Source organism: Glandiceps talaboti, chromosome 21 (assembly GCF_964340395.1).
Source record: "Glandiceps talaboti chromosome 21, keGlaTala1.1, whole genome shotgun sequence".
In the NCBI taxonomy this organism is placed as follows: Eukaryota; Metazoa; Hemichordata; class Enteropneusta; family Spengelidae; genus Glandiceps; species Glandiceps talaboti.
In genome coordinates, this window is record NC_135569.1 from 4,225,612 (window position 1) to 4,248,013 (window position 22,402).

General features: G+C 36.2%; 1 protein-coding gene across 1 annotated transcript; it reads right to left on the reverse strand.

Moving 5' to 3' along the window:
* Window positions 1-13,407: 13,407 nt before the first annotated feature.
* LOC144451722 (cytochrome P450 10-like) lies at window positions 13,408-20,062 on the reverse strand. The gene is made up of 9 exons (XM_078142626.1): window positions 19,855-20,062; window positions 18,621-18,846; window positions 17,655-17,845; window positions 16,841-17,042; window positions 16,358-16,529; window positions 15,346-15,512; window positions 14,966-15,044; window positions 14,112-14,315; window positions 13,408-13,518 (listed from the first exon to the last, which is right to left on the reverse strand). Exons 1-9 carry the CDS (start codon window positions 20,060-20,062, stop codon window positions 13,408-13,410), a joined length of 1,560 nt encoding a protein of 519 aa, XP_077998752.1.
* Window positions 20,063-22,402: the final 2,340 nt, after the last annotated feature.

Below are 22,402 nucleotides of genomic sequence, written 5' to 3' on the forward strand. Positions count from 1 at the left end.
ATCTAAGGTTGAAATAATGATTCATATTTTGCTTCAAATTTTCTCTGATTACCAGTGAAAGTTTCTTATCAATATAATTTTAATTTATTGAACTGGAGTTGACTAAGCGTAAATACGTTATTTATTTATTAAGTTGAGAAATATTTCATATCATCTCTACACATGGAAACGCGGGGAATTGTTTGCCAGCTATACTATTTCAGAGTAACAAAAAGGCGAAACTAAGAGTTGAGAGAGAGAGAGAGAGAGAGAGAGAGAGAGAGAGAGAGAGAGAGAGAGAGAGAGAGAGAGAGAGAGAGAGAGAGAGAGAGAGAGAGAGAGAGAGAGAGACATAGACAGAGAGAGAGACATAGACAGAGACAGACAGACAGACACAGACAGAGAGGCAAAGAAAGAAAAACAAAGCATAGTCGGATAGAAACACTGACAGCGAGAAAGACATCGATATACAGACAGACAGACAGACAGACAGACAGACAGACAGACAGACAGACGGATAAATATTAAACAGACAGAGACAGACATAGAACTCCGAAAAGGCGTTTCAGTGTATACCCGATTTAATAACACATATAAAGCTCACACCTGACCGTTTCCCCTGACAAATACATGAATTGTGGGGCGCTTATCTTTCTCGTGTTGCCTTCAAGTAGTCACATGGGTATATCTGCCAATCACTGATAACGCTGAATTGTAGCAGCACCCATGAGTAATGATTCCACTATTCTAACTCGAGTTCAACTTAGGAAAGCAGATTAATGAATAGTTAATCAATATGAGGCCTGCAGTTATACAGGTGAACCATGCTTGTATCAAACACAATTACAAACAACTAATATTTTCCTTATAAATTCCAATACTTATTTAACTCACATCTGTTGACAAATCGAATAATTATGAATAATAATTGTGCCGCCTCCATACTGTACACTTTTTCACGGAATACCTGATCTATTTTAGGTGTTGAGTTTCTCACACTTTTTGATATTTTGCTGATAAAACTGCAGCATTTAAAAAAACTTAATGTGTTGCAGTATTTTCACTTGTAACATGTGAGTTTTGAAAGAGATAACCAAAACTTGAAGATTATGATGTAAAATTTATCACATTTGCTGAGAAAATAAAAACCTAAAATAGATCAGATGTTGCGTCCCAAACCGTGGACCAACATGCGGATGTATAAAGTAAAATCCTATCAGAGTATTTGATACTGACTGCTGTCGACATTCTCGCAAGTCAAAGCACACTTTCCCCTTGAAACATCGGCGCAATCCACGACCGTTTTACGGCACTGTTCTTAACGAGCCGGTCCCTACTTTTATATCGAAGTGTAGCAGAAGAAATAATAGCTCTGGTTTGCTAGAATGCCTTGAGAGAGCACGTAGTACATGAAGTAACGATGCCGTAAAGAGGGTGATGGTTTACGACGATTATAGTCGTAAACCTGTTTTAATTCGGGGCTTACTTCAACTGGGTACAACGTACAGTGTATAAGGACATCAACGTATAAACGAGCTGACGAAATTTGAAGGAAGAAATTCTCATCCTTTTCAAATGTTACCAATTTTACGAATGGATTCCCTTAAGTCACAGTGTATGTTATGTTTTGTTGAAACATTCCATTTACTTTTACACTTACGCACGTTTAGTTTAAGAAAAGCTGTCACTCATTCTGAAAGCATGTATCAACACATCCGTCAAATATTCAAGTTCCAGGAACACTAAGCAGTAGAAACAAATAGACGTCTGGATTTGAATCTTACTAACATTGCTACATTTTATTGTATGGCTTGAAAAAATCTTATTAAGAGTTCCACCTCTTGTCGCCTGACACATGTCACAACAAAAATTGAATCGCTATTGTTACATTTTTAATTTATTGACAGATCCATAATAGGTGTATGTTGTTATAAATGTATGTCGATTGGCCAGGATAATGGTAGCTTATGCAAAGAAAGCGCAGCAATGTTGGTAATTTAACCAGCTTTGCTACATTGTGGACAAAAGGCCCCCAGCAACATTGCAACACTGTCGACAAAAATCTCACCAACATTGCCACATTGTCTCTATGTGAGCTATCTTTTTGCATGGTCCAAGAAAATATAGCAATGTTATTAGGAAATTTGTTGAGCCAGAGAACGTGTTTCTGCTCAACTGACTTAAATTGTAAATTTAAAACTAGTCATTTCAAACAAAGACATACTGAATGTTACCAAATGTTGACGGAAGCTGATTAAAAATGACTTGAAAGTAGATATATATTTACACATAGATGGAACACCATGAGAAAAAAGCTCTTGGCGAGCAGCTGATATTAGCATTGTCGCATAATGATTGAAATTTTATGAAACAAACTCATCGATTTAAATCAAAATGTCAATAGTGTATGAATACCTCTGGGTGCGACGACACTGAAGAAGATACATTAAAATCCAACGATTTATCAAGGGAAATATAAAATGACAGAATAAACAGTATGATAAAATCGACGTTCTAAAGGAACTGACAAGCTAGTCAAGTGTTCCACATTCATAATGATTACTCATAGACATCAATATTGCTACGTTTTACAAGGATCTGATAACACCCACCACATATCATAGACTACTAAACCATTCACTCTGACGTGTTGTATCAAATATAAAATACAATTGAAGCAAATTAACCCCGGAACATCACATCGTCTGGCCCGACAAACAGTCTGACTAACATTGCTACTTTTTGTGGGCTGCTACATTTAGGATATTCACACCCTTAGAAGGATATTAAAATATAACAACGCGCCTAAAGTCTGTTGATTCACTTATATATAATAGTAAGGTATCGGTGATGATTGATTTAAAAAGTACACAAAATGGTTGAATATGGTGTGAGAAATCGAACTGTCAGCGAAATCACGGACGGACGTGGGCCATTATTTTACCCCCCCCCCACCCCCTCGGTCTGTACCCGTTGGAGGTGGGGCTACTGACATCATTGTATGTGCATAATAGTGGTAAGGTGTGACTGACGGTTGATACGAATGTGGCTCATATGAAATACCATTTTAAACAAATGTGTACTTTATTTTTACAACCCGTGCAAGGAACTGACCTGAACTGAAGGTACAATTCATGTACCTTCATGCCTTGTATGGTTTTGTGAATGATAATCATCTTTATAATACAGTACATAGTCCTACATGCATTATGTCAGATTGGGTGAGCTTGACTCATCCATGACGTACACAATGTGGCGCTTGCATATATATCAAGTTCTTAGAATGTTTGTCTGGTTCAAGCACAATAAACTGACAAAATGTTGGTCCCAAAAAGAACACTGCGTTCCCTTCAAAATCAAGACTACGAAACCAAGCCCGTGAATTCATGACCTCATTTGAGCAGTGTTTAACTATATCTTCCTTATAATTACAGTTTATGAATTAGAAAGTTACGAATCACCCTATCTGACCTCTACCATTGTGTATTCGTCAATCCTTTGTGGAAATACAGTTCTACAACACAGACATAATCATCTTACCTCTAGCCTTGGTACAACTGTGTTTAAATTACTGGCAATTCCTAGGTGCTTCAAGATCAAATCCAAAAACAAGTCAGTCACAGCCCTCAAATTGTTCAGTAAAAAATAACACACCTTGAAAATTGCAGACCAATTTAGGGCCACACTCAAAATCTATTCAAATAAATTACTACTCTTTGAAAATTAAAATTAGCGATTGCGGATATGACCATCCTAATAGGCGGTTGACAAGGTAACCTGAGTGAATTTCCAATTATGAAGAAAATTGAGGCAGTTCCTGAAAAATCTATGTTTAATCAAAGGTAACTGTTTGCCGTATTTCCTAGGAGAAAATTGGTAATAGCATCTACAATATTTCTAGTTGAACATTGATGTTAAGGGAATAGTCTAAACGACGCGAGATTCGAAAATTACGCGTGATTAGAAAAGCACTGTACAGTTAAGGTTAAGGGAATAGTCTAAACGACGCGAGATTAGAAAATAACGCGAGATTAGAACACTACAGTTTATAAGGGAACAGACGCGAAATTAGAGAAAAACTTCAGGTTTTCGCGGTTCTTCCCCATTCGTTTGATTTCAAAAGCCTTGCAATATTTTCTAATCCATGACTGAATCAAGCGTTTATGTTAAATTTTATGTAAAATTATGTAAACATTTTGTTGTGGGTAATCTAACTAAAATCACCCTTGGGCAACAACCATATGTTAACTCAGTCATTATGTAGTCCTACATGCACGGCACGTTCGACTCTTAACGAGCTGTGTTACCCGACTGAGAGAGATACAAGTATTCATTTACCATGCATTTGGTCAAGACACAGTTTGTGTAGACGGTACGGTCATCAATTGAACGTTTTGTTCCCTCACTACATGCAGAGAAATCCTCACGAAGGTCCAAGTTTACATCATCCTTATCACAGCATTAATTTGTAGGTTTGGCTTTGTAGTCTTGATTTTCTAAGCGAAAAATGTCACTTTAGTTAATAGGGAGTTTGTACAAATTCCCAAATATGTTAAGCCGTTAAATGTAGTCAGAGAGACAGACCGAAAGGCATGTTTGTGTTTTCATTATAGTCATATGTCTACTTTTAAATTTACTATAAAAGCATTCTTCTAAGTGATTAAAATAAGTATTCTTTCTTTCCACACACCTTTAAACCAACGAATTGTACGTACATTTGTATTGGTTTTGTTCATTTTAATCATATACTGTAACACTATGTTAACCAATATCTGCTACCTGAATAGCGACACATTATACAATATATGCAACGTCAGTAAAAGTCACTGTTTGATTGCAAAGTCACGTCACGTCAGGTCACGTCACGTCACTTCACGTCACGTCAGGTCACGTCACATCATATATCAAATAATGGCAATCACAGTGCTAACTCAATGTCATCTACATACTTCATCTCTAACGACATGTACTTTGAATATGACGTAATTAATTAGTATACAATCTTCCAGACTTGAATTAGTCATTGATGAAGCTTAGCATTATAGCAAAAAAAAACATTGAAACAACATAATGTTATCGAGCCCCCCATCCCACCCCCTCCACGGTAGGCCCTGTGACTATCGAGGAGGGGGTGTTGTAAAATATATCATGGCTTGGAAACAAATCAAATCAAATCAAATCAAATCAAATCGCGCTTGTCATTAACATAATATACAGCACTATCTACGTATACATTTGATGTAATCACGAAAACGCGCAAACTAATCCAGTAAATAAATTGGTAACACAATGTTCAGTATTTCATTTCAAACAATTTACCTTTGAAATGTAATTTAGGAAGGTATTGAGAGATCCTATGTCAATAAAAAATGAAAAACATGTCGGCTCGTCAATCATTTGCCAGCATATATCTTACTCCATTCTCGATGCATTCGGGACAGAATATTCTTACTTCTTTGATCTAAATATGATAAAAAGCAGCAGTTTTCGTAATGTATATTTATGGGCTGGCAACTACGTATCGGTGCATATTGTGTATTTGGATTGACTGACTGACTGACTGACTGACTGACTGACTGACTAAGTAACTGACATGTAACAATTTGGTAGGTTCCGAAAATCCAGCACACACAGACAAACAGGAAGGCAGGCAGACATACATACTTTCAGATCTACTTCCAGCACACACAGACAAACAGGAAGGCAGGCAGACATACATACTTTCAGATCTACTTACCTACACTCACGTAATCACATACGCACACGTAGGTATAGGTACGCAGGTACATACATACATACATACATACATACATACATACATACATACATGCATACATGCATGCATGCATGCATGCATGCATGCATGCATACATACATACATACATACATACATACATACATACATACATACATACATACATACATACATACATATGTTAAGACGTATAGGAAAACTCAAATTTCACCCTTTCATTTATCATTTGATTGACACTTGCAGCATCGCCAATGCAGTTCAACATATTCTATAGATTTACCAGGCGTTTAAGTTTAACTAGACCGTGTCGTCATCTCCAGGGAATCTTACAAACTGTGACATACGCCAATAAGGTCACTTCCATTTTATTCCCCCAGCGATGTGCATCTCTCATCCTGGCTGATTGCACCAGAGACGCTCAGCTACCAAAACCAATTAGTTTGCACCTCAGACGCTGATACAACGATACAAACATGGGAAAGAGGGCATATTACTCCAAACGTTTGTTGTAACTATAATTACTTTAGGGACTGGGCGTGAAAATTATTACATACGAGAAAGTGTTACTGACGGATACTTTTTTTTTCAGGCAGTAATGATATTTGTATGTTTGAGCTAATACAGAAAGTGTTTCAAACACTTTTCATGAACATAATGTTATTACCGACGATCTGATTGGTTGAAATGTTAATTTTTCTTTCAAATAATGTTTTACGGACGATTTGATTGGTAGAATGGTTTTCCTGGAAATTACATTCTAGAATACTGAAATTTTGTGTTGGTTGAAATAGTTTTTCTAGAGATAATATGCTACTGACGATCTGGTTGGTTGATTGAAATGATTTTGCTGATGATAATATACTACTAACGAGCTGATTGGTTGCAATGGTGTCCTGTAATATGGTACCGACGATCTGATAGGTTAGCATGGTTTTCCTGAATTTGCTTACAGTAGAGTGGTATTGATTGCATATCTCTTGATGGTAGAAAAGGGAAAATTGTGTCATCACTAGTATATCTTTTTACACTGCAAACAGTAACTCTGAAACGTTCTTTTTGTTGTTTGATGTACTCTCACTTCATTAATCCGTTTCCATAGTGATCGAACGTTTGGCTCGTTGAGGGATTTCTGTGAGTGAAATCGATACAGTGCAACGACAATGCATAATTCAAGTCTTGGGGACATCTCGAAGATGGAGAAAAAACTGCACAGATGCAGTGACCAAACGAAGCTAATTTTATATATTAAACTCAAATTGAATGTAAAAATTCTCTATTGTGTTCGATTTTCGCGTGACAGGGGTTAGCTACTGAATTATCGCAGAAAATATTCTTTCGATGCTGTGTCTGGGATTTTCTAATTTCGACGAAAAGGAGAGATCGAGCCAAACCAAACACCACTTAAAGTAATTTCAGCCAAACCAGCTTTTAATCATTATAGAGTCACTGGTCAAACTTTAATGACATGTAAATGTATGTATAATTATTGAAATATTGCGAATAGAAAACACAACGACATTAAATAATTGTTATATGGTAAGTAATGACGATGGTGCTAGCATTTAGAATCAATCTTAACGTGGAGGATGTGTAGTAGCTGTACGTAGTCAAACTAGCATATCGTGCTTTTAATAAGGAACAAAAGAATCAACGTGTTTGCCTCCGTGTTCATTCTGCTTACAGTTAACTTACACGTAAGTGTATGACGTCATGGATTAGTTAGTCAGGTTCCCGCTAAGACAAATAGGAAATGCGTGACATAGCAAACACTAAATTCTCCATTTACTATTTGCCTGGCTTTCAGAGTGAATTTAGATGGACAAATATTGTGAATGTGTATAATTCATCCGGAAATGACGAAATGAATATTTGGACGAACAACGTTAGTCTTAATGCCACTTCAGGAAGTGACGTAGAAAACATGGTGACATGCACCGTGCAGAAACAACCATAGCATAATTCCCTGTAATTGTACAGATCACACGGTGTATGTTATTCAGTAATCTTTTGTAAAGCTTAACGGTGATAGTAATAAACTTGGCCATGTGGTGTTATCTGTGTTCCCCTGTCTGAAAGCCCCTTAAAATATTTTGGACATAACATGTAATGTGAGGAATCGTTTCACAGACTGTTGTAGGCGGTACATTCTCAGGCCCTAGGACCTTTCAGAAAATACGTACAGATGTTCTGTTTTTCTAATTTTATCTTTTGTCATCTATCACACACGTATCTCTGCAATCTTGCCTATACAATACGCATAGATTACATCAGGTTCTGATTAAATTAGTGAAATATAAATGTATTGTTATTTTTTGATATTTATAAATCACTGTTACCTTACTTCTATCAGTTTATCGACCCATGACGTCATCTGCGATACCTTGACATTTGCCGCTACCAGCTGTTCAAACTATTCTTATTCATCGGTAGCACAACGGATATACCGTTCGACCTACAGCGGCTTCCTGCGTATTAATATTAATATTAAAGTCATCAACGTTAATTCAAACGTGTCTTCATCACCGTAATAAGAGAATACTTGCTCCCGTTGCCCTTCGCAGATGACGGAAATAAGTTATTGAAAGCATCACTAAAAGTCAACATTGAGTGTGGATAAGAAGCAATATTGATAGCACGTCTGATTACTTAATATTGTGTGCTTCAATCAAATTGCCACTCATCATGTTCTGCTTATTAAAATATCGTGGTTCATTGAGTTCACTTAAAGGGTCATAGACCAGCTCTGAATTTTTTTTCTGTATTATTGTAATTTTATATTAAGATTTGCGAATGTATTCTACTAACCTACACGGTCATTCATCACTTCTAACCATGATATATATATATTTTTCTCACAATTTTCCGAAAGATCCAGTACTTTATGAGTAAATAAATATCGTATGTATTAGTATGATAAAAGTAGTAATGCTTACATATTTTTAAGAACCTCTCTAGATGTTTTTTTATTTATATACAAGTAGGTATATTACTTGAATATTAACAGGGACAGGGTCTGTATTTGAAAAGAAAGTTTATAAAGTTCATAAATTTTTCATCCAGCTGGCTTAAGCCAACCACTACTTGTCGGCATGTCGTTCCTATGCGAAGCTAGCTATGCAGGAAACCTGATGTGTAATCAAAGTCGAAAGTAGAATAGGACCATGATAACTTGTTAGACTCGATAAAATCTTACTAATATTTATCGTCTGGCGCAACATTAATCCTAACATCACATCATATTGCTACATTTTCTTTGTATGAGTTCCATTTCGGTGATCTCCATCCTTAAAAGGATATAGTATCAATCGTATGTAATGTTTGTCGAGCTGCAGACGATAAATATGGCAGTATTTATTTGTCGCGTCATACACGTTATACTTCAGGCTAACTGACTTTTATTGTCTTATAATATTAATAGTAAAAACTAATTTGCGTATTACAATGACAAAATTATTTGCTGATCCTGGTAAAATCCAATGTCTTCTTCATACTAATTCTTAGCAGGAACAGTATTCAAATTTAATCAAGTTGTCTTCAGTTAATTCAATTTTTCAAACGAAAATCTAGAAATGACGTCACATACAAGAGTTCTAATGATATGCTGTAATCCGTTCTTACTCCAGATGGTGTAAATGATGAATGTACTTGTACCAAATATGCAAATTTTTCCAGAGTTCTTAATGGCACCTCAGCCCGAGGGATTGCTTTATCGGAAACCTGTTCCTCGAGTTCACACGCATGCGCACGCAGAACTGCGGTATTTAATCAATAAATCTTGGAATGATAAACCACGCAATGGCTTCTCAGTCTCAGAAATAAGGCAACATTCATATTTATGTTGAAATTTATATTTAAATTTGACATTACAAGATAGAACAAATGTCTTCTGGCACTTTGGCAGTATAGTAATTTGATAACGATTTCGGTTCTGCAGTTTTATGGCTTTTCAAATGGCACGTTGTATTGTAAGAAATTCGTTCAAACCTTGGCATTTAAATGGATGTCACCTTCGCTGACACCGTATTTTACAACCGCTTTCATTTTGCAATTCATATTAGCCCTAAGTACATAACTGAATGCAAATATTTTGTCATGACCGCCTTCGCTCGATAATCACTTTTTACATCATGACTTGGCAGTGTTCACGTGGCATAATACATATTTTAGGTTTGAGTGCTTACGCTAATGAAAGGTAAACAACGCTGAGGAAATTTCGAAGGTAAACTAAATATTACCTCGAGTACTGACATTTACAGATTCTAACAACGACTGTGATTGGTTAAGACAACGTGCGCCCAATTATGCATTAAAGGAAGGACTGTCGGTAGGATTAATTTTTTAATCTTCTGGGAGACAATACATGTAGTTGATTTTAAAAATTAAAAAACTTAAATTCAGAAATGCAGGGAAAAGATAGAAGGAATGTTCAACATGTTCGTGTCCGGGGTTCGTACTACTTACTAGAGTCAAGCAGTGGTGCTATTAAGCCAATAATCACACGTCTTTTGAGGAGACACTGAGACCTTGAGATATTGAGAAAAGAAGGTGACAATGAACCTGAATTGTACCTTGCACTTGTAGCAGACGACAAACTTCAAAGGCGGTAGTATGTCGAGACATAAAGCGCGCCATAATAAACATTCAAGAAATGGTTGTAAATTCTATCTACCTCGCCTACCTGATGATGTAGTACTTTCGTCCTCAAGCCGTATACTCGTCTTTTTCTCTGTCTTAACCCGACGCCACGCTGTCGATCTCAAACAGGACAATTTCACTCCAAGAAACGTGAGAACGAACGGTTTCGTTAAATATAATTTCAGAGCTGGGTAAGAAAACTGTCGGAGCACGGCAAATCCCTGTTAGTAGCCACTTGTTCTACACGAACAGTGTCTGTCTTGGCGTCCGCTAAGGGTTGCCTGCTACAATGCATCAACTATTAAATTGTGTCTATGTAAATGAATGTGTATAAATCATTCATTACTTAGAATAAGATTAATATGTGATGAATCAGGCTCCACCTCATCGCGCACAACCATCAGACTCCCTATCTTCGTAGCAAACAAGAAGACGGAATTCATCGTTCACCTGAATGTGGCGGGAAAGAAATCGTTGAGAAACAGGAACATTTTTCGAGCAATTGATTGAATTACAATTTCTATAAAGGCACAGACTTATTGCTTCAGATAATAACAAACTCATTTATTTAATGACCCCCCCCCCACATAATAATGGTCATTTTAATGGTTATGTTTTATGATTGATTGATTGATTGATTGATTGATTGATTGATTGATTGATTGATTGATTGATTGATTGATTGATTGATTGATTGATTGATTGATTGATTGAATTAAAAAAATGAGAAAAACTAAATAAAAATCGTTATTTAGATGGTATGTACCTTAATTTAGTATCTCATGAATATTAAAACTAAATTTCATAATATCATTTGTAATGCCATGTTTAATCGAAATACAATTGAAGGTTTGTTATTGTACGTACAATAACAAACATTTTGCACATTAATTCAGTGTTTTACAATTTATTGAGTTAGAAACAACGACTTGATATATGTTCTCCCACATTCAATTTCCAAGTCGAAAAACATACTAGAGTTGTTTTATGAATTAAAAATCCCTGATAAATAGCTAATATTCATCCAAACCACTTTAACATTAAACTGACATTATCAGCATGAACTTGAGTGGTCCTCTAAATGTCAAGTTAATTCACTAGACTCGAAATTTATATTTCTATGTTAAGTCATAAATATTCATAAGCATATGCAGAAATGCTTGGCTAAACAATTTATAGCGTTGATTAAATTCAGTACCACGTAATTGAGCTAACAAAAGACTGTTTTCAGACACTAAGGTAAAGTCAATGATGTCACTTCGGTAACACATACATCACATTTTAATATTGTATGAATTTTCTAATCCGTGGGTAGATAACTTTATCGAAAAAAAGGCATAACATTGCAAAGTGAGTGCCGTGCCCTGGCCGTGCCGTAATCATATATTAACGTATATTTGTATTGTCTGTGAATTTTGAATGAATTTTTTTTTAATTCTAGGTCTAATGAATGGGCATACAATATCATCGGAAATGTTATAGCGAATTGAAGACCGTGACGTAAGTATATCGGTATAACAGAATAATGTTGTAGTTTGAGCTCGAGGTAGTATAATAGTGTATGTCGTCTTTCTGCGTTTAACGTCATCAGACATGCACACACGCACGCACGCACATGTATGTATGTATGTATGTATGTATGTATGTATGTATGTATGTATGTATGTACGTACGTACGTGTGTGTGTGTGTGTGTGTGTGTGTGTGTGTGTGTGTGTGTGTGTGTGATTATTGTTGTCCCAGGCGATGTTTTATTTCATGTCAACTGGTTTCCATTGTACGTCAGGATATTTCGGCAGTATCGATAGTATTGTCATATATCCCAGAATATGAAGGCATAAAATAATAAACATTTAGTAGGATAGCATCATTCTAATGAACTTCACAATATTTACCTTCCACAATTTTTATTACAATTGTCATTATATAATCATCCACTGCTCAACTAAGTGTATGAAAGATAAAAATGTGATTTTATCTACATTCATTTATGGTTCCGAATTCCAGAAATGTGCACAAACTACTGCAAACTACTATTTGTCTTTTGTTCCACCCGACGATAGATGGCGCTGTTTTCTGTAGTTACTTCATCAAGTGGCGAAAAATTTGCCCTTCATCCACGCATTTAGCAACTTAACGTCACTATATACTATGTGATATATTATCACAAATACCCATCCGGGTCATTTTGGAATTACGCCAACTTCTGAGTTCAACAATAATGACAAATAATGAAATTGATACCAAGTACTATTCTCTTCTACATCGTAGTATGATACATTGTAAAATGTTACAAATATATATTATAGTGTGATACATCCTAAAAGTTCTAAAACTGATAATAATTCGTATCTTACGTCATATAAACAGGATTTCACGACATAAATACTTATTCTATATATTTCTTTATCCAGGATACTGGACAAATTTTAAATTTGTTAAAATAATTTATTTATAATATATGTGTTCATGGTTTTAGCCTATAGTTATCTTTCATCCATTGTGGATCTTACTTTCAGTTTCTCAGTATGGGTTTGACAGCAGTGCGCCCTCATTTCGATCATGAAAGACTCCGTCATTATTCAAAATGTCGTCATATTCCGTTTTCGAAAGAATTGTCACAGGGATATCTAAAATCACATGGCATGACATAGAATTTAGAAGTCAACAAAATGTGGCTAAAATTAAAACAATTTCATGAGTTCCTAAAAATGAAATCATTCGAAACAAAGTATGTAGAATATTTCGACTGGTTAGAATGTAACCAGCTTTTGCCGTGAAACACTTTGTGTTACTCTCAAAGTTTGCTATAACTTATTATTCAACAATCATGGCCCTCACTTCCGGTCTAAAAGCTGACTCAGAACAGCGCTCCTAGTGGCCAAACTATACAATCTTTTGTCTTTCTGATACTGGAATACGCCTTGTGTTGTCTCTCCACGACAATAATTGATATGATCCAAATATGTATCATAATGTAAATGAAGACAGTGTATATCCGATAGTTATCTGTCAAATCAGGTGGCGAATTATTTCATATCATTTTCTGTCGATAAAGTTGAACCTGGCAGGTTTATCAGGAGCATGTACCAGACGCATTCTCATATTCATTTCCCCATGGTGCCATTCGATGTGGAAATTTTGGACCAACTGTGAAAGATGAAGATGTATGGTATTAGATAAACTTAGATGACTTTCAACTGGAATGTTTTGAAAATGTTTGATACAATTACTTGCAATATCATAAACCCTGAAACATGCTGAATCACCTGTGGGTAAACACATGTTTGTAGTTTGACACATATTATGATATAATAAATCCAATCAAATTGATTTTTGGGTCCGCGCCCTAAATTCAGCGCCCTCAATAAATTTATATTTCATCCTGTTGCTTTATTGCTCGAATGGACCTTTAAGTAAATATTTAAAACAAATGTATAATTACTGCTATTTTAACTATCTGAAGGGAAAATATTGTCGCAAAATACAATCTTAGTTACAGCTAGTGTAGCTAGGAAAATACAGTGAACTGTAGCTTGAAGCAATGTCGTAACTGTCCTGGTTAGCAGAGTGGTTAGTTTTGGTATTCAACGTGAACATGGGGGTCAGTGATTATTTATTGTAAGAATAATTAGGGAAACCCGTTACGTCGAGCGCCTAATAGTGACAAGGCCCCTCAAGTCACTGGTATTTTCCTCAGCTGAACGAAGTAAAATATTTGGGAATATCTAAATGTCCCTTACCTTAGCCATTATAATTTGTAACTCCTGTTCAGCCACTCGTCTTCCAAGACACATTCTGGGTCCATGTCCAAACGGCAATAAGGAGTATGGGTTACTATTCCCCTGTCTAACATCACCTCTGATCCATCTTTCCGGAATGAACTTTTCAGGCTCTGTGAAATACTCTGGCAGCCATCCAGTGATATTGTGAGATCTAACCATAGTCTGTTAGAGTCACGGAAAACTTCAATTATTCATCGATCGGTACCTTTAATTTTATCATTCGCCACTTCAAACTTTATCATTCGTAAATTAGAAAGATTATAGAGTTTGAAGTAGGTGGTGTAATGTTTTACATCTCACACAACGCCTTTTTGTTAGGATAAACAAAATACAAGCACGGATAGCGCGCGCACATGAAATATTACATTGTATCTCACTGTGAACACAAATAAACAATTCTGTGTTTGATTCTTCCTTGTTTCATCTGACAGTAATGTTGACTTTTTAAATTTGTGTTCACAGTGAGATCAAATATCATTTTATGTGTGTGCGCGCTATCAGTGTCTGCATTTTGTTTTATGTTACTCAACTAAAAACCTTGCGTGAGAAGTAAACTTAAACGATATAGTTACTCTGATTTGGTAGTCTATTGTGAGGCCTCTCTAAGTAGAGTTATGAAAATTGGCAATTGTATCAAAAGACCCCTGATATGTTAGTTTACTACCAGTGTGTTTAGTATCACAGATGAGAGATGCACTGTATACTAGGGCAAGGCATCATGGGAAGTAAACAAAGTCATCAGCTTGAATCCTTGCCAAAGTGATAATATATTCATCCACCTAGGATGAATTACGCTAAGTGAATTTTCTTACCCCAGCTGGTATCTGGTAACCACTCAAAACCATATCTTTACTTGTCACACGGGCATTTCCTAATGCGAGTGGAAATTTCCTAGGCAGAACAAGACGAAATTATTTTGGATATTAGTATTCAAATTTTAGAGTTTGTCATAAGTTTTTTTTTCGAATGGAACCATCTCCTGCAGTCTCAGTGCATGGTATTATTTCTTGATTGACTGCTTTCGTTGGGTGTCATCGTGATGTTCCACATGTGAGGCTGAATCTGAAGCTGAATCTGAAGCTGAATATGAGACTAGTCTCATATTGTTCACCAATCTGAATCTGAATCTGACTCTGAATCTGAGACCACATTTATATACGTATGATTGTATAACCTGAACTTCTAAACTTACCTAAACGTTTCCTTAGTGCAAGCTTTGAGGTACACCATTTTTTGTAACGCTTCAGCTGTAATGGCGCCATCACGTGGTATGACGTTCATAACTTCTTCATACAATTTGGCCTGCTTGTCTGGGTTGGTAGCCAGGGTGTAAAGATTGAACACGAGGGTATGTGATGTCTAGAAAATACATTAATATGAAAAAGAAAGATGTAGTAATTGTATAATAGTTAAGATCGAGATTGTCTTTGCTTTGCTTTTTTTTTCTGTTCTGATATTACTCCGACCCTATGACAAGATACTCATTGGTCACAATTATACGTCTACTGTGATAGTTTGATGAGGTGTAAAGGGGGAAATGAAGACAATTATACATAAAGAAGACGAACACAATCATGCAAACTGTACTATATAAATTCAACTTACAGTCTTAAAAGACAAAATGTTGACATTTGCATGGAAATAGAAGTGAATTCTCACTTTTACCTTTTTGAATGTAAACAATTGGTCAAACTTGAAACTATGGTTGGTCGGTTATGAGAAATACACAATTTTCTTTGGCTATTGTGGTCGTCTGAAATGCGCGCACAATCAGCATGACTTTGTTGTTGTTGTTGTTGTTGTTGTTGTTGTTTCCTGGTTGTCCGAGTTGTGACAAACATGCTATATGCTCTTATCTATCCCACACTCCACCCGCACCACGGTTTATTTGTATGACGACTAAGTTCACTTGGCGAAAAGAGACTTTTGTAAATCATGTACATTTTTGCTCAGAAACAAAGTTCTGTTTCGGCGTCCCTAGTAATGGTTAGGTTTTAGTTGCATGGGACCCCGATGAGCGTGCGTATGACTCAGACGCACGATTTAAAAGACATGCATGTGCATGTAAGCTCAGATCACTATAATACTATAGTAAGGTGTACGTTAGGACCATAACCAAGCAGCCTGTTGTACAATTTTCTACACAAATATTGTTCACTTTCACTTCGATATATTGAAAAGTAGACAGTGGAGGGAGAACTTACCGTATCAATACCGCCCATCATCAACTCCACCGGCAAAACTATAATTTCTTCATAGCTTAATTCTTCTCTCCCAAGTAGAGATACCAGCATGTTAGCTTGGCCATTAAGCTCTCCCTTCTCTGTTAATTCCTTCACGCGTGCAATATTAAGGTCCACGTGTTTTTGTGCAGTCCTACAAGGGGAAAATAGTCCGACTGTTATAGAATATCCACTTTGCTTCAGAGCACAACTACACGTGGGAAAGATGCTACTTTTTATATTACTGTGCAGTTTCTTAAATGGACTCCACCCGTGTTTCACATACATATGTCTGTTGACTCCAGTTGACTTCTTCTTGCCGATGGCAAGAACCTCCACTTAACAATGAATTAGGAACAAGTTTCAATTTTCTATTTCTTGTCAATCGTATGTAATGTATGTAATATAACTTGATGTGATAGAATGACTCCAGAACCCATTAAGACCACTATAATTTAACGTTACCTGAAGAATGCATCTTGACACTGTAGAAACTTCCGCCATGTTGGCGTGCTGAAGTATTTGTAGAATGGGATACCAAACATAAGTTTACCCAAGGTTTCCATAAAATCACCCGTTGCTCGAATCATCATCTGGGCTTCTGAGTTTGGGTCAACTTCCCTCTCAAGGCAACCAAAGCGAGTATCAAGTGATACTTTAGCGACAGCTGTGTGATGAAATAGGTACCAGATGCAATTAAGCCGTTACAATATATTATGTGATGAGAACAGTACACCTTACAGCTCCTTTCATGTTACTATTCATTGGCTGTGTTGCATACAAGGACACAATCCAATAGGAAACTGTGCATGGACATTCTACACTTTAGGTAGCAAAATCGCAATTTCTGCTAAATATAGTCTAAACATAGGCGCTCTCCAACGTCTGTGGTATAAATGAAAGAAGCCATCAATGTACTGTAACTAGATGCAAACACGTGGACACCAATGTTTTGGTGTCTGCATTTGATGTCTGCATGGTGGTGCATCAGTTCATTTAATGTAGACAAAGTGTTACAAGAAACTGTATTCTTTCAATCTTGCTATCTTAAAGTATAGCATGTGCAGTTTCTTATTATTTCTGCGTGGTTGTATTAAAACAGAGGCTGTGAACACTAACATAAAATGGGCTGTATATATAGGGAACACCATTTCTGAAATTCTCAGTATAATGAATAGAAGCAGATATTTTAATCTCTGAACTATATATTTACACTGCGTATTTGCGAAAATGCATTTCGCTCCAAAACTTTAAACTCTACTGGAAACCCTTCACTTACATTCAAGTGCCCATTTGTAAATTTCATTTTGGAAGTCTGTAATTTCACCATCTTCGTCTTTCATCTGTTTCATTAGCGCTATGAAGTCTTCAGCGATAGTATCCAAGTCTGGAACATATTGGGCGACTGACTTTGGTCTCATTACGAAGGATTGTACGCCACTTCGAATACGGCGCCATTCTGCGCCTTGTCTGTAGAAAAATATGAGTCCATAATGTATACTACCAAACCAGAAAGACTACAGACTTTCAATGTAGCTGCACAATGTTTTGCTCATCTCACAAAATGGTTTATTTAAAATTGTTACAAATTATAATAACAGAAGACAGGCTGTGATAACGCGTAAACATATGAGATGTTACATTATATTCTTAGAATATCTCACTGAGAACATAAATAAACAGTTTACAATGTGTGTACTTTGAATCTTTCTTGTTTCATACAACGGCGATGTAGATTTGTGTTCACGGTGATATCAAATGTATCACTTTAAATGCTCCAGCGCTATCAGTGTTTGTATTTAGTTTTTTGTAATTTGTAACAAAAAAAACGTTAACGTTGTTTGAGACGTAACAAACGTTCTGCTGTCTCATCTGATTGAAACTCTATAGTTGCTCTGGTTTGGTAGTAAGAAACAGATATATCCATTATGTTGACACTGTGGATGAATAATGGTTATCTATTTGGATTTTAATTAATGCACCTACTGTAGTATGTTGGCGAATAGTTCCAAATATATTTTAACAATCTGACGTCATGAACACATGACCCGACTGCAGATGGGATAGCATGCTTCCCGTATATAGTTTGTATGGTTTTGGAAAAATTTTCCCATAGAAATGTGCAGTGATCATACGTTTTGAATAGTAGCATGAATTAAATATTAAAGCCTAATCTACGACAATAACCTGTGCAAGAAAGAAAGTAACAAAAATAAGTAAAAAAACAAGAAACTTTGATAGTTACAGGTTAGCGACACCGATGTTACGTTTATACATCTTTCGGGCCATTTTGAGTGGTTCTAGAGAAGGTCGATTTGGTGTCTTGCCGTCATTCTTAAACAATATTTCGACATCTCGCGGATCGATGATGTTCACAGAATTCGCCCCAGCAAAACTCTCCCTCCAAATTTTTCCAAAATTGCGATATCTATCGAGGGACGCTTCCATCATCTTTTCTACCGTGTATGGACCTGCAAGATGTCAGTAAATATGGAGAATGATAGATTTGTTTACATCAGGACTGTGTTATTAAAGCTGCACTAGCTTCAACTGAAAGGTCATTTTAAAAAACAAAACTGTTTTGTTATATATAATTGACTTACTTTTAATATCGTACAATTGAATCACCAGGTCCTGTGTATCATGTATATGGGTAAATATATTTGTGTAGCTGCAGTACACATAGTATGGTGTAATGTAGCCAATCATTGACAAATAGATTTGTAGGTTCGCACCCAAAAATCAGCGCCCCAATTAATCACAATTTTAACTCATCTCTCTAAAATAGAATGTGAAAATTGGCAAATCTGGCTTGGAAGAGGCCCGCTATTCACCGTTTGAGGCAAACATGGGAAAAATACAGAGCGTCATGCCTGGTGGGGACACAATGCCACAAGATACTGAGACCAGCTAGATCAGAACAAAGAAGACGAAGCCTATTTTGACGTCAACAATCCCTTATTAATTAGGTTAGTAAGTTTACGATCAGTTCGATCTCTTTCATACAATGGATCATAAACTTGTGACTCTACCTCCACTATGTTGCAACTTAGGGGTCAGGTTAGGTTCTCACGCAATTAAATGACAAAAATGTTATATGAACCAACAGACCTCGAGAAGCTGAATTGAACCTGACGACTGAAAATCGCAAAAGTTTGAAACTTGTGGCTTCTAATTTCTTGGATTAAGCCTATAACCTGAGGCTCGGCCTTTGCATTGAGATGCCTTAATATTATATGCATATGCATATTATACTATGTATTATATTAATACATTATATATATATATATATATATATATATATATATATATATATATATATATATATATATATATATATATATATATATATATATATATATATATATATATATATATATATATATATATTACATTATTCAGACCACTATATATTGTCTATAGTGGTCTGATCTACAACCAAATTGTCCTGGGTAACCTTTAACCAAGAACATATTTACCTAGTGGAGTGTAGTCTAACAGTGATCCAACAAATGGCAACATTTTTGGTCCAGGGATCTCTTCGAATGGTCTAGGTACCTGGGTTGTGTCTACATCTTCGATAGCATCTATCGCAATACTAGTTCTACTTCTTTGTATTGTGGCTTTACGTCCATGGCGTAGAGCTTGCCATAGAGTTCTGCCAATGCGAGGCCCCGTGGGTTCCATATCCTGCAATCTTACAAAAGACGAAAAAAAAGGTGTAGCACAACTATAGTTGTTCTTGCTGTTGTGTCCGAACTTCACATGAGCCGCAAGTACTCTAGCTAGCAGGTTGCCAGTAACATTATGAGGATGGTTGTCTGGAATTCCATAAATAGGCGTTTACCAACAATTGCAGTTATGGTTCCCAAACTACCTGGTCCAGCTGTAAGTATGACTACCAGTCAATACTGTTATCATTGAGCTAGGCACTGTATTTTTGCTGTTGCTATGGGCGTGGTACTGGTTGTTAGGCACATTATCATTTTTGTGTGACTTTTAGATCAGTTGTTTGTCCCTCAATGTTGTTATCTTTGCAATGGGCCTGTCATTTGCCTGTTGCTATGGCCATGGTCATTGTTGCTAAGGATATTTTAATTAACTAGATTCACATTTTTGAATGTTTAATAATGCAGAGTTACACATTAAAATAAGTCAAAGTGAAATGCAACCCTCCCCTAATTCCATCTTCTGAAATATGGCCCTCCTCCGAGGACATATTTGTAAAAAGTGACCCATCTCCAACCCCCCCCCCCCCCTCCTGAAGGCCCGCTAATCTGCCTGCAGATCTCGTGCTGTGAACTTCGTCTGTTTTACCATGTCACTTCACGTGTGTCGGATACACAATCACCACATTAAATTAGGTTATCGTGCCCTTGGTCACAAGCGACGATGTTTCACAGATAAGCAAGAAATATAACCCTGTGATAAGTAAGGTTTGATTACGTAATCATAACATGATATCAATATATTTATTTGTTTATCTCTATTGAATCGTGTACCTTGATCCGAACTATGTTGAATGCCCCCTCCGGTGTGTGAATGGGGTATGGGTGACATCATCTACTCCATGACAATCATACGGGAAGGCCTGGCTCCTCGCAGACCTCTTAAAAACCAAGGTATTGTCATACCACATTTTACAAAAAGGAGGCCTAGGCCCTGCTCATGTCAAAGCTTAAATATCCGGTCTTCTGTTATTATATGGTTTGCACTATTGTATGGTTTTTGGTGTTTTAAAAAAAAAAAATAAAAAAAAAATAACGTCGAATATGAATGGAACATATGGTTGCAGTTACTTCAAATCTTTGAGAAGTACTCAGATCTGATTAGTAACATCCTAAAGAAAAACTCTTTTACGATTTAACATGAAAAGTATACATATTCTAAAAACCTGGGACCAATCACGTATCACATATTTGTTCCAGCTCTAACCGAAGGACCCCCATCTTGCTTATATAACTGTGCGCAGCTATTTCTACGATTCTCGCCAATATCCCATGATATGATGGGTGTGTTGACATTTTTACATTGTATGCAAAGCAAAGTACAAACCGGCTTTTTTCTGTTTCATCTGTCCAGGCAAACACTTTCCTTGGCTGAGACTTACCTTGTGTATATTACTGGGTTGATAGATCTCTCTATATCACTAGCACTGCCACAGTTTATACCTTTGTGATGTTACCAAATTATATGGTCCGATTGACGCGATCACTTAAAGGGATAGTCTTTAAGATACAGATATTCGTGCCACACTATCAGCCAGCACTCATCGTCTGTTAAGAAGCCTGATAGGGCTGGACAATTACAACACGACGTATCTTACAGTCTATATATCAGTCGATCGCTTGCTTGTTACGTAAGCTGTTTATTGTCAATACACGTGATACGTAACAATTATTGCACTACATATTCGCAGTCCGGAATTCGTTCAATCCAAAGACAACAAAAGCAAAACACAACTGATGTTTTATTTTTAAAATATTAAATACGAAAAGTTTGACTTGCAATTTCTAGGAACTTATTTATGAGCTGATGGCAGCGAACTACGTTTTTCTTTCCTTTTAATGCCAACTCCAAACATTGCAAGGTGAACGAACTATTTGTGACGACAAGGTCAACGACCTTTTTGTACATTGATAAGTATGCTGGTAATGCGTGCAATCCGTTACTTAAAACATTTTCATTTATTTATTTCCAAGGATGACGTACAGGACGAATCGCATTTATGAAAATAAATAGGTAAATAAGTAGGTAGGTACGTGTGTATGTATGTATGTATGTATGTATGTATGTATGTATGTATGTATGTATGTATGTATGTATGTATGTATGTATGTATGTATGTATGTGTGTGTGTATGTGTGTGTGTGTGTGTATGTATGTATGTATGTATGTATGTATGTCTGTCTGTGTGTGTGTGTATATGTATGTATGTATGTATGTATGTATGCATGCATGCATGTATGTATGTATGTATGTCTGCATGTATGTATATATGTATGTATGTATGTATGTATGTATGTA

Bases quoted from the DNA above. Each gene is read 5' to 3' on its own strand.
- LOC144451722 (XM_078142626.1), bottom strand. From the start codon at position 20,062: ATGGAACCCACGGGGCCTCGCATTGGCAGAACTCTATGGCAAGCTCTA. The intron at 18,847-19,854 runs GTAAATATGTTC...GACATCTTGCAG, and splicing joins GTTAGACTACACTCCACTAG to GTCCATACACGGTAGAAAAG. The intron at 13,519-14,111 runs GTAAGGGACATT...CATCTTTCACAG, and splicing joins TACAAATTATAATGGCTAAG to TTGGTCCAAAATTTCCACAT.